The 12,429-nt window shown below is 50.2% G+C and overlaps 3 protein-coding genes across 3 annotated transcripts; 2 read left to right on the forward strand and 1 right to left on the reverse strand.

The window, feature by feature from the left end:
• Positions 1-2,404: 2,404 nt before the first annotated feature.
• Positions 2,405-5,501, forward strand: ETH_00020690 (UDP-N-acetylglucosamine-1-phosphate transferase, putative; the record flags this gene model as incomplete). Its single annotated transcript, XM_013377686.1, has 9 exons — positions 2,405-2,860; positions 3,111-3,203; positions 3,357-3,545; positions 3,928-3,984; positions 4,084-4,151; positions 4,353-4,398; positions 4,998-5,038; positions 5,191-5,257; positions 5,382-5,501. The coding sequence occupies 9 exons, from the start codon at positions 2,405-2,407 to the stop codon at positions 5,499-5,501; spliced, it is 1,137 nt and encodes a 378-aa protein (XP_013233140.1).
• Positions 5,502-7,343: 1,842 nt separating this feature from the next.
• ETH_00020695 (iron-sulfur subunit of succinate dehydrogenase, putative) lies at positions 7,344-9,641 on the forward strand (the record flags this gene model as incomplete). The annotated part of the gene is made up of 7 exons (XM_013377687.1): positions 7,344-7,700; positions 7,948-8,089; positions 8,294-8,535; positions 8,674-8,831; positions 8,984-9,058; positions 9,310-9,365; positions 9,511-9,641. 7 exons carry the CDS (start codon positions 7,344-7,346, stop codon positions 9,639-9,641), a joined length of 1,161 nt encoding a protein of 386 aa, XP_013233141.1.
• Positions 9,642-10,385: 744 nt separating this feature from the next.
• ETH_00020700 (ribosomal protein L11, putative) lies at positions 10,386-11,543 on the reverse strand (the record flags this gene model as incomplete). The annotated part of the gene is made up of 3 exons (XM_013377688.1): positions 10,386-10,549; positions 10,826-11,111; positions 11,466-11,543. The coding sequence occupies 3 exons, from the start codon at positions 11,541-11,543 to the stop codon at positions 10,386-10,388; spliced, it is 528 nt and encodes a 175-aa protein (XP_013233142.1).
• Between the last annotated feature and the right edge of the window lie 886 nt (positions 11,544-12,429).

The following is a 12,429-nucleotide window of genomic DNA, read 5'->3' on the forward strand; positions in this document are numbered from 1 at the left end:
CCGTGATTGAGAAGGAGTGGAAGCAAGGAAACATAACCCAGAGAAACAGACGAAAAAAAGGGGGACTGTGGAGGGAGCCTCTGCAGAATTCAGGGGCAGCACCGGGAAAAACAAAGAAATATAATGGGGAAACTATATTTAATTTCTCATTAACAGCCGCCAGATCTCAGAATGTAACAACATAAACTCAGAGACAACCCCTAGGGGGCCCCCCAACACGAGGCCCCCAGCCCTTTGGCCAGGCCAATTAAGCCGTGTACACAATTTTTACTTGAATCCTAACTATTTATATTTCTCCGTCACGTCTGAGCATTAATATTGCAGCATTTAGGCACACGTCAACTGTTTTGTACTCCCCAGCGCCGTTGTCTCCACTAGCTGAACCGTCACCTGTGTCCTCATCCTGAACCCGGACTTTAAAGCTGAGATCCGAAGGTCTTAGTGAGACGACAAAAAAGTCTGCTTGTGTAGTGTATTGACACTAAGTATATTTTATGAACATAAACACTGGCGGCAGCAGCTGAAGCAGCTCACCAGACAGCCGTTGTGCAACGCCGATTCCATCTCTCTTCATTTATAGGGCTTTTCCATATTCAACATCCTCGGCTGTGACTTTTACATATCAGACGGATAGGCAGCAGCAGGTCTAGGCAAGCCCAAGTCAACGAGCAACAGCAGCTGGAGCAGCAGCAAGCAGCACCGGTAACACATTTACGCGCACGGTAGCAGCAGCTGCAGCAGCAGCAGCAACAGTAGCGGTAGCAGCAACAGAAGCAGGAGCAGCATCAAAAATTGCAGGAAACCACGCAACAAACACAGCAGCAGAGGCAGCAGCAGAGGCAGCAGCAGCAATTCCACCGACAGGAGTGCTAGCAGTAACAACAGCAACAACAGTGGCTGCAAGCTAATGCCTGAGATGTGAAGACGAGGTTTTGCATCAGCTCTTCAAAATGACACAAGCAGCAGAAAATGAAACAGTTGAAGCTCAAGGAGCTTTCCGCTCCAAGCCATCCTGTCCGCTTTCTCGTGGGCGGGTTGATGCTGCTGAATTGGCAGCAGCAGCAACCAGATCCAGCAGCAGCCACGGCGACCAGAGCAGCTGCTGCTGCTTTTGCTTCGCTCAGAAAAAGAGGACAGGGAATGCGGACTTGCCAAGGGAGGCAGTGAGAAAAGGAGAGGAACTGGCAGAGAGACACGCCGGCAGGAGCACCAGGAGCGACAGCAGCAGCAGCGCTGCCTGCGGCTGTTGCAAATGCATCCCCTGCTGCAGCAGCAGCAATAGGGCCGACACAATCAGCAGAAGCCAGGAAAAATCTGCTGCAGGGGCCTCCCGGAGCCGGCTAGGACCAAGTCAGAAGCCACACCAACATCAGGACAACAACAGCAGCAGCGCTGAGAGCAGCAACAGCAACAGTGCTGACAACAGCAACAGCAGCAGCGCTGACAGCAGCAACGACAGTGCTGACAGCAGCATCGACAGTGCTGACAGCAGCACCAGCGCCAATACTAGTAGTGGAAGCCATAGAAGCCATAGGTTGGAGGTGACATATCTGGAACCAGGCTCAAGGACTTTTCTACTTGTGCTACTGCTTCAGCTTTGTGTTGTCCTCTCCTTAACTCCTGCTGCCATCAGTTTTCGCATGCAGCTTATCTGCTGCGCTTCTGTTGCTGCGTTTGTTGCTGCTGATCGGCTCATGCCTCTCTTTGCGAAGAAACTGCTGGAGTGCGGTGAGCATTCATGGCGCCGTGTTCTTACTGCTGCTGCGGCTACTGTTGCTGCGGCTGCTGGTGCTGCTGCCATGGTTGCTATTCATGTGGCTGCTATCCTTTCGGCTGCCGCCGCTGCTCCTTCTGCCGTTTCTCTTCTCTCTGCTGCTCTAGGTTCTGTCATTATTATTGATGCTGCTCGTGGTTTTACTGCCGTGGCTGCCGCTTCTCTTGATCTCGTCTGTCGTGTAGATGCTGTGCACACGCTGCCGCTGTTGCGTTTTCCATGTTTCTTGTTCATTGAATTCATTGCTTGCGAGTTTCGGGAGCACAAATGAGCACTTTCTATTGCTGCTGCTGCCGCGCTGCTGCTGCAGGCTTTGCAGGTCGCGACCTGCACAAGCCACCTCCCTCTCCTCTTGTTCCTGAGGCAGGTGGCCTCTGCTGCATCTTTTGCTTCCTTGCGGCTGCCACTGCAGGACAGCTGCTGTTAGATAGGCGTCATCTTCAAGTGCGCGTTGCCACTGCTGCTGCTTTTGCTGTTGCAGTTACCAGCTCTTCTAAATCTGCTGCTGCTGCACCTGCTTCTGCCCCTTCTGCGTCTTTCGGCTCCCGTCGATTATTAGTTGTGTCTCAGCTGTTGCTTCCGTGTAGGTGCAGCTTGCAGTAATAGTGCTTTTCTGCTACTAAAGTTTCTATGGACGTGTGCGTGCAGCTGGTGGAGTATCCGGCTGCACTGCTGGGGGCGACCTGGATGGGGTTCCTGGGTTTTGTTGATGATGCTTTGGCTCTACCGTGGCGCTTGAAACTACTGCTGCCATTGCTTGCAGCATCTCCAATAGTTGCTGCTTACAGTGGCAGCACTACAGTTGTGCTGCCCTGTCGGGTGTATACGCTTCTACGGGACGCGTGGACTGGCGTTGCTGTTACCGCCGCGCCGGCTGCAGCGAATGTTGCTGCCGCCGTTGAGCTGCCCATTAAACATCTTGTAGGGGCTTTGCTGCTGCTCATGCAGCAGCTCTGTCAGTGGGAGCTGCAACTGCGGCAGATCCACTCTAAGTTGCTTTCCTCAATTCCAGCGGCAGCAGCAGCTGCTGCTGCTTCAGCTGCAAGGTGCGCTTTATTGGGCCTGCAGCAGTTGTCAGATCTATTGGTGAGTTTTGCCGGCTGCTCTGCTTCGGCGCTGCTCTGCAGTTTCTTCGCTTCTCAGACGCTGCGTCTGTCTTCATGCTTGAATGCAACTTAAATCCGCCATTATTGTGTAGGCTGTCTGCCATTCTACAGTTTGGTGAGATCTATTTAAGCATAATTATTTCCGTAAGTATAAGGTGCATCTCCGCCTTCTACCCTGTAGCTCTGCCTTGAAGAGATAACTCTTGCGTGACTTGCAATTACTGCTGCAGCACAACATCCTTCGTCTTCTTCCCTCTGAACCGAAACTTCTGACCAGCAGCAGTAGTGGCAGCTGCAGCAGCGGTTTCTGGGTGCTGGTTGACGTGAGAGAGCTGTACTATGTTTATATGACACTTCTAACTATCTTCTGTACAAATGCAATAAATATTTATGCAGGTGAGCTTTTGCAACAAGAGCAGCAGAAGCAGCAGCAGCACAAACGGAAACAAAAACAGCTGCTATCACACGATTCGCAGTACAAACAGCAGCTGCAGCAGCGACAATGCAGACAAGAACAAGAACATCAGCGGGAACCGCAGTCACAGCAGCAGCACAAAGAGCAAATGAACAATGTGTGTATGTCTTCTATGATTTTAGGGATAAATGGATTGGAGGTGGGGCAATCGGTCGTCATTGCTTCATTTGTTTGCATTCACAACGTCGTTGTAAGCGCGCCTTTTGGCATTTCCATGTGCTGCTTCTCCTTCACCGCTCTTTGAAAATCGCTTTACAGTGCTTGGTGTTGCATCTTGTAGATGAAGTGGCAAACGCTGTTGGTCGCTTTGCTCCCGCAACAATTCACTACATGTGTTGCAGCAATCCATTCTGCCTGTGCAGTAGCCCATCTTTGCTGCAGCAGCAGAAATGTAGCTCTTCTCATTTGGCTGCCCATGAGTCTTCACAAAAATTCATAACGCATCAGATTTGGGAGAAAATCCCCTCTTTTGACCTGCATATCGTTTGCTGCGGGCTTTGCGGCGAGAACTTTTTCCTTTTGTTGCCGCTACTGTCGCCGTATTGTTGCCTCTGCCGCTGCTTCCTTTCCAGGAACTGAGCTCCCACTTCGGCTCGGTGGATGCAGCCAAGGTGGTATTGGCGCAACAGGTAATGCCGAGAATCTGGCGATACTCCCTTTCTATCGAGTGGGCCCTTAGTTGTCCTCTCTACATTTTGTTGTATTTGCAATGGTGTGTTGCTTTGCAGCATTTTTTCTCCTTAGTTCTTTGCCTGCCATTCCTCGCCACCTCGCTGGCGCTGCTCAAACATAACTGGTAATCTAGATACTACCGTTTCTGCTGCTGCTTTTACTGCTGCTGCTGCTGTTGCTGCAGTTGCTCTCGCTGGATTTGCTGTAAGTATCAATGCTGCATTAGTGTCACTGTTCACCGAGCTTTATCAGTGTTTTGGGTGCTGCTGCTGTAGCAGCTCAAGTTATCTCGTGCCGAAACTCTGCGGGTGCGCTATCTTTGTAGGTATCCATCGCGTGTCTTCGTAGGAGATACATATACCTGCTTTGCGGTAAGTAATTTAAAGGGTTTAAGGCTGAAGAATCCTGAGACTTCTAAGTAACGAGACAGTGACTGTGGCAAGTCTGTCGTTTATGCACTCCTCACTCATCCTTAAATAAGGAAGACTCTAATTTTGAGGACCAAGTGCTCAAGCTTTGCATTGTAAAGCTAACTTCTTTTGTTGCAGGGCGTAGTTTTGGCTGCTGCCGGGATTTTAGGCCATTTTTCTAAGACTTTGCTGCTATTTTTTATTCCCCAATTTCTGAATTTTTTAATTTCTCTCCCTCAGGTGAGATTTATGTAGCTGCTATCTCGGAAGAAGGCCCAGATAAACGCAGCACTTCTCTGTACACTCCTTTATATAATTGCAAACTAGCTATTGGCTTGGTTACTTGGTGGCTGATAGGCTGATTTTCTTCAATTTTGTACACGTGCTCCATGAGGCGAAGAAAAACAAGGAACAGAAACAGACGAACTGTTTCTCAGCTGCATTTGTATCTAATTGAAGATTCGTTTCCACATATACGCGTTAACACTTATTTGACACAGTTGCAGTTGATTTTATGAGTCATTTGATAAGGTTTCCCATCTCTGTGTGCTGCTTCGCAGCTCCTCGGCTTTGTTCCGTGCCCTCGCCATCGTACTCCCAAGTAAGATTTCTTGGTATAGCTGTCATGTTTGCTGCACTATTTACGCAGCACGGACAACTTTTATGTCTTTTTACTCTAAGCGCTGCATAAAACGTGATTGTATGACCCACAAAGCAAGAGTAGAAGAAATTGCTGTACCTGTGTCTCCTCAGGTACATACCCGAGTTGGGGCTGTTGGTGCCCTCGCCGAACTTCACGTTGATAAACCTCGTTTTATGGGTGAGCCACTCATTTTTTAATTTTTCGGATATTCATTCTATTTGTAATATAACGATTTAAAGCGTGCCTGTACATCTTTTCTTACGTGGACTTTTTGCTAATTTTCTTGCTGCTGCTACTGCAGGTCTTTGGCCCAATGACGGAGCAGCGGCTTCTCTGTATTCTGTTGTTGCTGCAAGCCGCGTGCTGCGCCTTGGGCCTGCTCCTGCGCTATCACATTTGCACGTTTTTGCTCTTCGCCTGAATTTATGGGCAGGCGAGATCCCCAAGGACGAGGGGAGTAGAGAATAAGTGCGGCATTTCACTTCTACTTCTATTGTAGATCAAGGTAACTGCAAAGAAAGGAGTGTGCTGTCTTGATGTCCCCACAGAAAGAAGCGAGGATGTTCACTGGCGCTGTCACATTCATGCACTTTCAAGTTCAGCTGCTGGCAAGCAAAGCAGCACTGACAGTCTGCCCCGCTATCAAGGCACATTCAGCCCTCTCTGGAGTGGGCGCATTCGCTCACATAGCACATTAACTCTTGGGATTTAACCATTCTAGCTATTTAGGGATGCTTGAAATGCCTGTCTAAGGCCATGTAAGTACAGACAAATACATGCGTATACATATTTTTCGGAGTAAGCAGAGAAGTAGGTAAATACAAAGGAAGTCGGCTCACTTGAAGATGCGCACTTATATACGGGCGTACGTAAGAGCTACAGCACAGTTGCTGTCGCCTGAAGAGAGTCAGAAGTACTTCAAGAAAGGGAACATTCCGTTTTCTGGACGCTTTTCCATCTACTTTGTCAAGGTGTGTCAGCCTCTCTCCTACCTGTTCATCTACATATCTTATTGTCTTAGGATGCGCAGGCAATGGATCCACTTTCTCTGCCTCAATAAATCTGTAATTGTACGCTGGTTCAGCTTAGATCGGTGGTGTGATTTGTGCCGAGCTTACAATTTAGCTGAGTGCAGTTTCGCTTCCCCTAATTAAATAACAACACAGCCACTCCAGCATTCTGTGGGCTAGTTGCAACAAGATGATGAGTATCACAGACGTGAGAATACTTCTTACACGCGACACTCTACCAAAAAATTCTTTTCCACTTGTGGCTAGACGATGATGTCGCATGTAGCAACGCCCTCAGCTCTAGGCCGCTCACGAAAGACAAATCATGGCTACAAATGGAGGTCTTTTTTGTCAAACAGTGCAGAAGAAAAACAGTGTAAGGATTTCCCACAGGGCTAGACCTGCACTTGAGGCTAGCGGGGCTGCGTAGATTTAAATAACAATAGATAGCAATAGACTAGACCGATTCACCTAATGACAATTCATGGGCCCGCTACGAATTGAAGCTTATCATGGCTGTATTTGCGCCAATTGTGTCTGAAAAACTTTCCGAATTGATGTTGTGGGACACTCGCGGTCACTTCTCGCAATGATATCTACATGGAAATATACAGCGGACCTGCGCATGTTCACCATGCAACTCTTTACTCCTCAAGCATTGGTTCCCTTCGCTTTTGTTTGTGCTTAGGAAGGGGAACAAAACTAGAGGTCTCCATAGACGTGTCTGCGGATATTGGTCACCAGGATTTGAGTCGCTCTGAAATCCATTTCAGGGAGGGACGAAAGCAATGTAGTTGAGCGGTAAATTAGCGCCACAATCTATACCTTTCATAAATGATGAGCAGTGTTTGATACTTGGAGGAGCTGAAAAGAAGAGATCCAGCTGAGAAGTTGCCCACGCAGAAGTAACTGCCTAACAGGCTATGGTGCAGGACGACGGTGTAGCGATAGCAGCGGTCGGCAACAGTTATAACCGGCACACAGGCAGCTGCAGCAGGACCAAAATCTAGGACTACCATAATCTATATTGCAGTGAAAACTACCGAAAAGTGAGAAGGCACAAAACGGCGCTTCCGAGGGGGCGACTTTGCGCAGCGCATTTTGTCACTCTCGTTGTTGTGCATGCGTTTTGCATGCGTGAGCATCTGGCTAGGTGGAAAGGATTTAGATTTCTCAAGTATGGTACACCTTTCTAGAAGATCAACACAAAAAATTGGACCAATGATCGCAAAGTTCTAAGTTGCTTTCGACAAATGCATGCCGGCGACAGCGGAGCTGTCTGTACACTTAGCGAAGCCCAACCGTCCGAATGGCCAGTTAACTCATTGATTTTCATGGAAATGCGCCGCCTTACTTCTTCATTGTCCCCAGCAGGTGTATCGGCTGCTTGTCGTCTCCTATTTCCGCGGGCTTCTCCGGTCTTATCGGGTTTAGTATCACAGCAACGCGCAAGTTTCAGCAGCAATGCCGGCGGCACAAATCTTACTTTTCGCATCCACCGATATGATCCAGAGAAGGGCGGGCGTCCTCACATGCAGGAGTACACGCTCGATACTTCCACCTGTGGTCCGATGGTCCTGGACGCCCTCATTGCCATAAAGGACAGACAGGTGCTATTTCCCCTTGATTTATCCTGACACAGCTGCGCTAAGTCTGCGCGATGCTTTGTTTTGAACTTTCCCGCAAAGATGTGCGTGGTCCCCCCTGAAGGTTATTGGAAGGAATCCATAGCTGCATCGGCGCCTTGAGGCGCCGGCTCGTGCAGCGCATGTGCAGCTGCTCACCATCCCGTCGCTGCAAATTAGACACATGGCTGCACCATGCTGTGTGTTTGCTGGCGCTCTGTTGCTATTATAGGACCCTACCCTCACTTTTCGCAGGAGCTGTCGCGAGGGCATTTGCGGCTCCTGTGCCATGAACATCGACGGCATAAATTGCCTCGCTTGCCTCACGCCCATACAGAAGACCCACCGCTCCACACACAGAAGCCCTAAGATCCGTGAGCGTTTAAATTTGCATGCGCTTGACCCCTCTGCGTCTATGCAGTGTTTGTCGATGGCCCTTCGGCGCAAAAGTCGGCCATAGCGTGGCCCTGTGCGGACCTAATGGCAGCACACACAGCGTGTAGTGCTACATAAATACATTAATGTGGATGATCTTGTTTTGCAGTGTGATGTGCTGCACTTGTGCTGTGTCTGGGCAGAGGGCGGCACTCTGGGCGCCGCTTTTGGCGCCATTGAAAAGAGCCTGGAGGCCCAGGACCACATGAAGGGGCCCAGCACTGAAGAGTATCACGACCACTTCGAGAAGGATGACGACGGCGCCCCAGTTGAAATTGTGCCGCTACCATACTTAATGGTGCTGAAGGATTTGGTGCCGGATCTCACAAACTTCTACACGCAGTACAAGTCCATCCAGCCCTGGCTGCAGAGGAAGACAGAGCCGGTATAAATAAAACTGCGCAAGTCCTGAAACTGTTCTGTGAAGGTAGCACCGTGGGCTGAGCTGTCTGGACACTTGAAGTCCTGGCGAGTGTGCACTTGTGATCTTTCCCCTTTTTCTGTTTCGTATTGTTTGCTGTAGAAGGAAGGCTCTGAGATTCTGCAGTCAATTGAAGACCGCGCGAAACTCGACGGGCTGTATGAATGCATCTTGTGCGCGTGCTGTTCGACTTCTTGTCCTTCTTACTGGTGGAATCCTCAGTCTTATCTTGGCCCTGCTGTGCTGATGCAGGCTTTCAGGTGCGTTGGCACTTGGCTGTTAGTATCTGAATGGCCGCAAACTGAACAAAAGTAGACAGAGTTGGTTTTGGCTGCGCACGCAGAGGGAAAATGGCCTGCATATATTGCAATTGTTTCCAGTCCGGTCGGTGTTCATTTTCTATTTTGTCTAGGTGGATAAGCGACAGTCGCGATGAATTCACTCGCGAGCGTCTCGCACAAATCAACGACACGATGAAACTGTACAGGTCAGCAGCGGTTGATTTCCTCTGCTGGTCTGAGCTGTCGATACACCCTAAAGCAACGCTCCAAGCGTTCTCCCTTCCTCCTGCACCGCTTTAACTCGTAATTGCGTTTTCATGATGGAGTTGCCGCAGAGCACAGGCTGTGGCTTCAATGCACTTTTTCGCGTGCTAAAGTTAATGTTAGGTCGTTTGTGATGTTTAATCGGAATCGTAAGAGATGAGGCACATGCGATGCATGCGGATCTTTCACGCAGGTGCCACGGCATTATGAATTGCTCCATTTCGTGCCCGAAAGGTTTGGATCCGGCGGGTAAGGGCTTTGGCAGGTCATTTCCAAGGTTTTTCATGGTTAGGATTTGCGTCTTTTGACGCACTGCATCTGTGACTGTGTTGGTGCTGTGCCGTTGCACCAGCTGATGATGGCTTTCCTTCACATCTCGGTGTGGTGTGTGCAGGAGCCATTAGGAAGATGAAGAAGCGAATTGAGGAGGAGTTCGGCACAGACTTTGTCAAACTTGCAGCCCAGGCCGCCCGTTCACGTTCCGCGGAGTTGGCCAAAGAACTCAAGATCGATTCTCAGCCGTGACGCGGACACTAAACTCGCGAGCAGCAGACTGCGCGAGCCCCCGCGCCGGCCCACGACTGCCCCACTTCATGAGCCTGCGTGGCTGTGCCCGCATAGTCGCCTAAGGCGTTGTCCGCGCAGTTTGGGGCGCGGAGTGTGTCGGCCTCGACTGGCCTCAGCCGAAAGAGTGCCAGATCCGTTACTAGAGCTCAATGCGTGATGTGGCGTCGGAAAATGCAGCGGCAAACGCAATTGCAAAAGGGTCCGACGCAGAGGCGGCGGCAGTTAGCTCCTCTGTGCCTTGCCAGCCCCTTTGTTACCTCTACCCACGCTACTACCAACAGTTTACATGTTTCTAGCCTTGCTTTGAATACATTATGCGTTATCTTTTCGCACGTATTCGCATGGGCTCCAGCTGCATTTTCGTCCGACTATTTGCACGCACCCCATCTGCTCATACACTTTGAGCCCCTGCTTGCTAGCCTAGTGAACTCGGGTGTATATTCACTGAGAGTATATGCACTGGAGCTGCAATTGCACGGGGACTTAAAAGCCGCCTTAGTGCTGCCCAAGAGACACGTGGACGAGGTGTGGAAGAAGTGCTGAAGTTGAAGAGCCGTTGTGGCGGCGCCACTAGTCCTTTGCATGCGCAAGCCTCAGGCTACGGTGCATGCAAAGAAGCGGCAAGCAACAGGGAGCCTCCACCCGCAGTTCAGAAAGGCCCAAACTGCCGCTGCTTTCTGCAGTCAACGCGCTGCAGTCAACTCAGCGGTTCAAAACTATCCCGTCGTACTTTTGCTGGAACCAACGAATGCTGTCTTCCTTCGTCACGCGGTGGCGGTGCCCAATGCGGCCCCGTGCCCACTTGCGCTTCGAGACGCGCAGCCCCGGCCGGCACAAATGCACGTAGAAGTCCAGCCCGTAGATACCTGAAGACCCAGACAAGTACACATATGCATGCATACGCATGCATGCGTGCCCAGGCATTCGTCTATCCCTACATACGCACTATTCGGACACTGAGCCATTAACTTTACCCTTTGTTGGAAACTTTGAACTCGCCGCAAGTAAATCTACAGAACTAATCGGGCAATGGGGGGGACTTCTATGTTCACGAAAAAAGAACAGCCATCGTGACCCTGCATTGTCCATGGACCACAGGAGATTCAGAAAGTGGTTCAACAGCTGTTTGTGCCTCAGCGTACCCGTGGATGGGTCATACTTGATCCCCAAGTCGATGTGCTCCTGAATACCGAAACCGAAGTTGCCAGTGTCGGAGAAATTCTTCTTTCTAAGCTCGTACTCCTTGACCTTCAGGCCTTTCTCCAAAATCTCCTCGGCCTTCTTGCCGCGGACTGTCACATGGCATGCGATTTTCTCGTTGCGGCGAATGCTGAAAGAACGAATGGTCAACCGCGCACGAGACAGCACCGGGCGTTGGCCAGTCAGCTGCTCCAGCACACGCGCAGCGCGGGTCAGTCTGTCTCCGGACTGCATATAGCACACAGCATAGCACAAAAAATATTTGATGGCAACAACATGAATGCGCCGCTGCACTCGACGAAGCATGGCACTACCGCCTAACGGCAATTAGGCAAAGCCCTCCGCACACTTGGCCGATCCGGCCTCCCAAACAACTTCAGGATACCCAAAACGGTTTGTTGCAGCAGTCTGAAGCGCTCAAGAAACTTGCTGCCTGATTCTTGCTAACGCAACTGAATGACCATTTGAATCTGTCGCATGCACGCCAGCTCTCGCCACCCCACAATTCGCGCCGCGTCATATTGTGCACTATCAGTGTAAAGGTCGCAACTGGGGAGCAAAAAGTAAGCACAAAATGTTTACCTCGCCAACACAAATGTTCAACGTCAGCTTCTCGATGCGGATCTTCCGCATGGGACTCTCTTCCAACGCCTTCACCATTTTGCCGACCAAAGAGTCCTGTGGGCTTCCCTCCTGCGTTGTCGCCGCGCGACCCGTTGTAAATACCTCCGCCGGTATTTGAAATTGCAAAAGAGGGACTTTATTAAGCCTTCCAAGGACAGGGACCATAACAGCGCAAGCCGCAACTGCAGCCCACACCTAGTAGAAGCCCCGCTTCAGCTGTTAAGTGGGGCTGTCGAGGGGCCAGGAACAAATCCATGCACCTGCAACAGTCACGGCAACTTCACAAAATATTCGTTCGATAAAATTATTCCCAATTACTTTGAAATGGGCAGAAGAATGGCCAGATTAATAGGAAACTGCCTGTCCACCGCCTTAAATTATAGACCTCTCCTGCAAGCGTTCCCCATCCTGCAGTGTATCTTTTGCGAGGTTAAGAGGCCGCTTCTCGAAAAGCCCGTTCTAAATCATCTGTCATGCTGTTTAAGGAGGCACGGGAGGTACACTAATTGTGGTACTCAATTACCACGTGGGGGCTACGGCTACTGGCCAATCCGAGAAAATGTGCCTTCGAGGAAAAACACCGAATTCTCCTGAACCCAAGCGGAATGGTATCTAAAGTTGGGCTTGGTGCAGAGGCACCTAGTGATTGTGCTGCTTAGGCTACGTGGGCCGGCAGTACAAGGCCCTAGACATCACGGTACTGAGCAAAGCTAACCATTACAGAAACGCACACAGATTCTAGTCTAAGTCAAGGAGAGTTGAGTTTGGATTTCAGGTTAACCAGGAAGGCAGGCGAAATGAAGTGAATTCTGCATGAAACTGTCACGTAGGGGCACGTAAAGGCTTCGCACTGCCTCGAGTCAGACATGCTCGACTGACACAGTTGGTAGCTTTAGAACAAGCACTTGAGGACATTTTCGTG

This window comes from Eimeria tenella, genomic scaffold, assembly GCF_000499545.2.
Source record: "Eimeria tenella Houghton genomic scaffold, Eth_scaff6, whole genome shotgun sequence".
NCBI classification, from domain to species: domain Eukaryota; phylum Apicomplexa; class Conoidasida; order Eucoccidiorida; family Eimeriidae; genus Eimeria; species Eimeria tenella.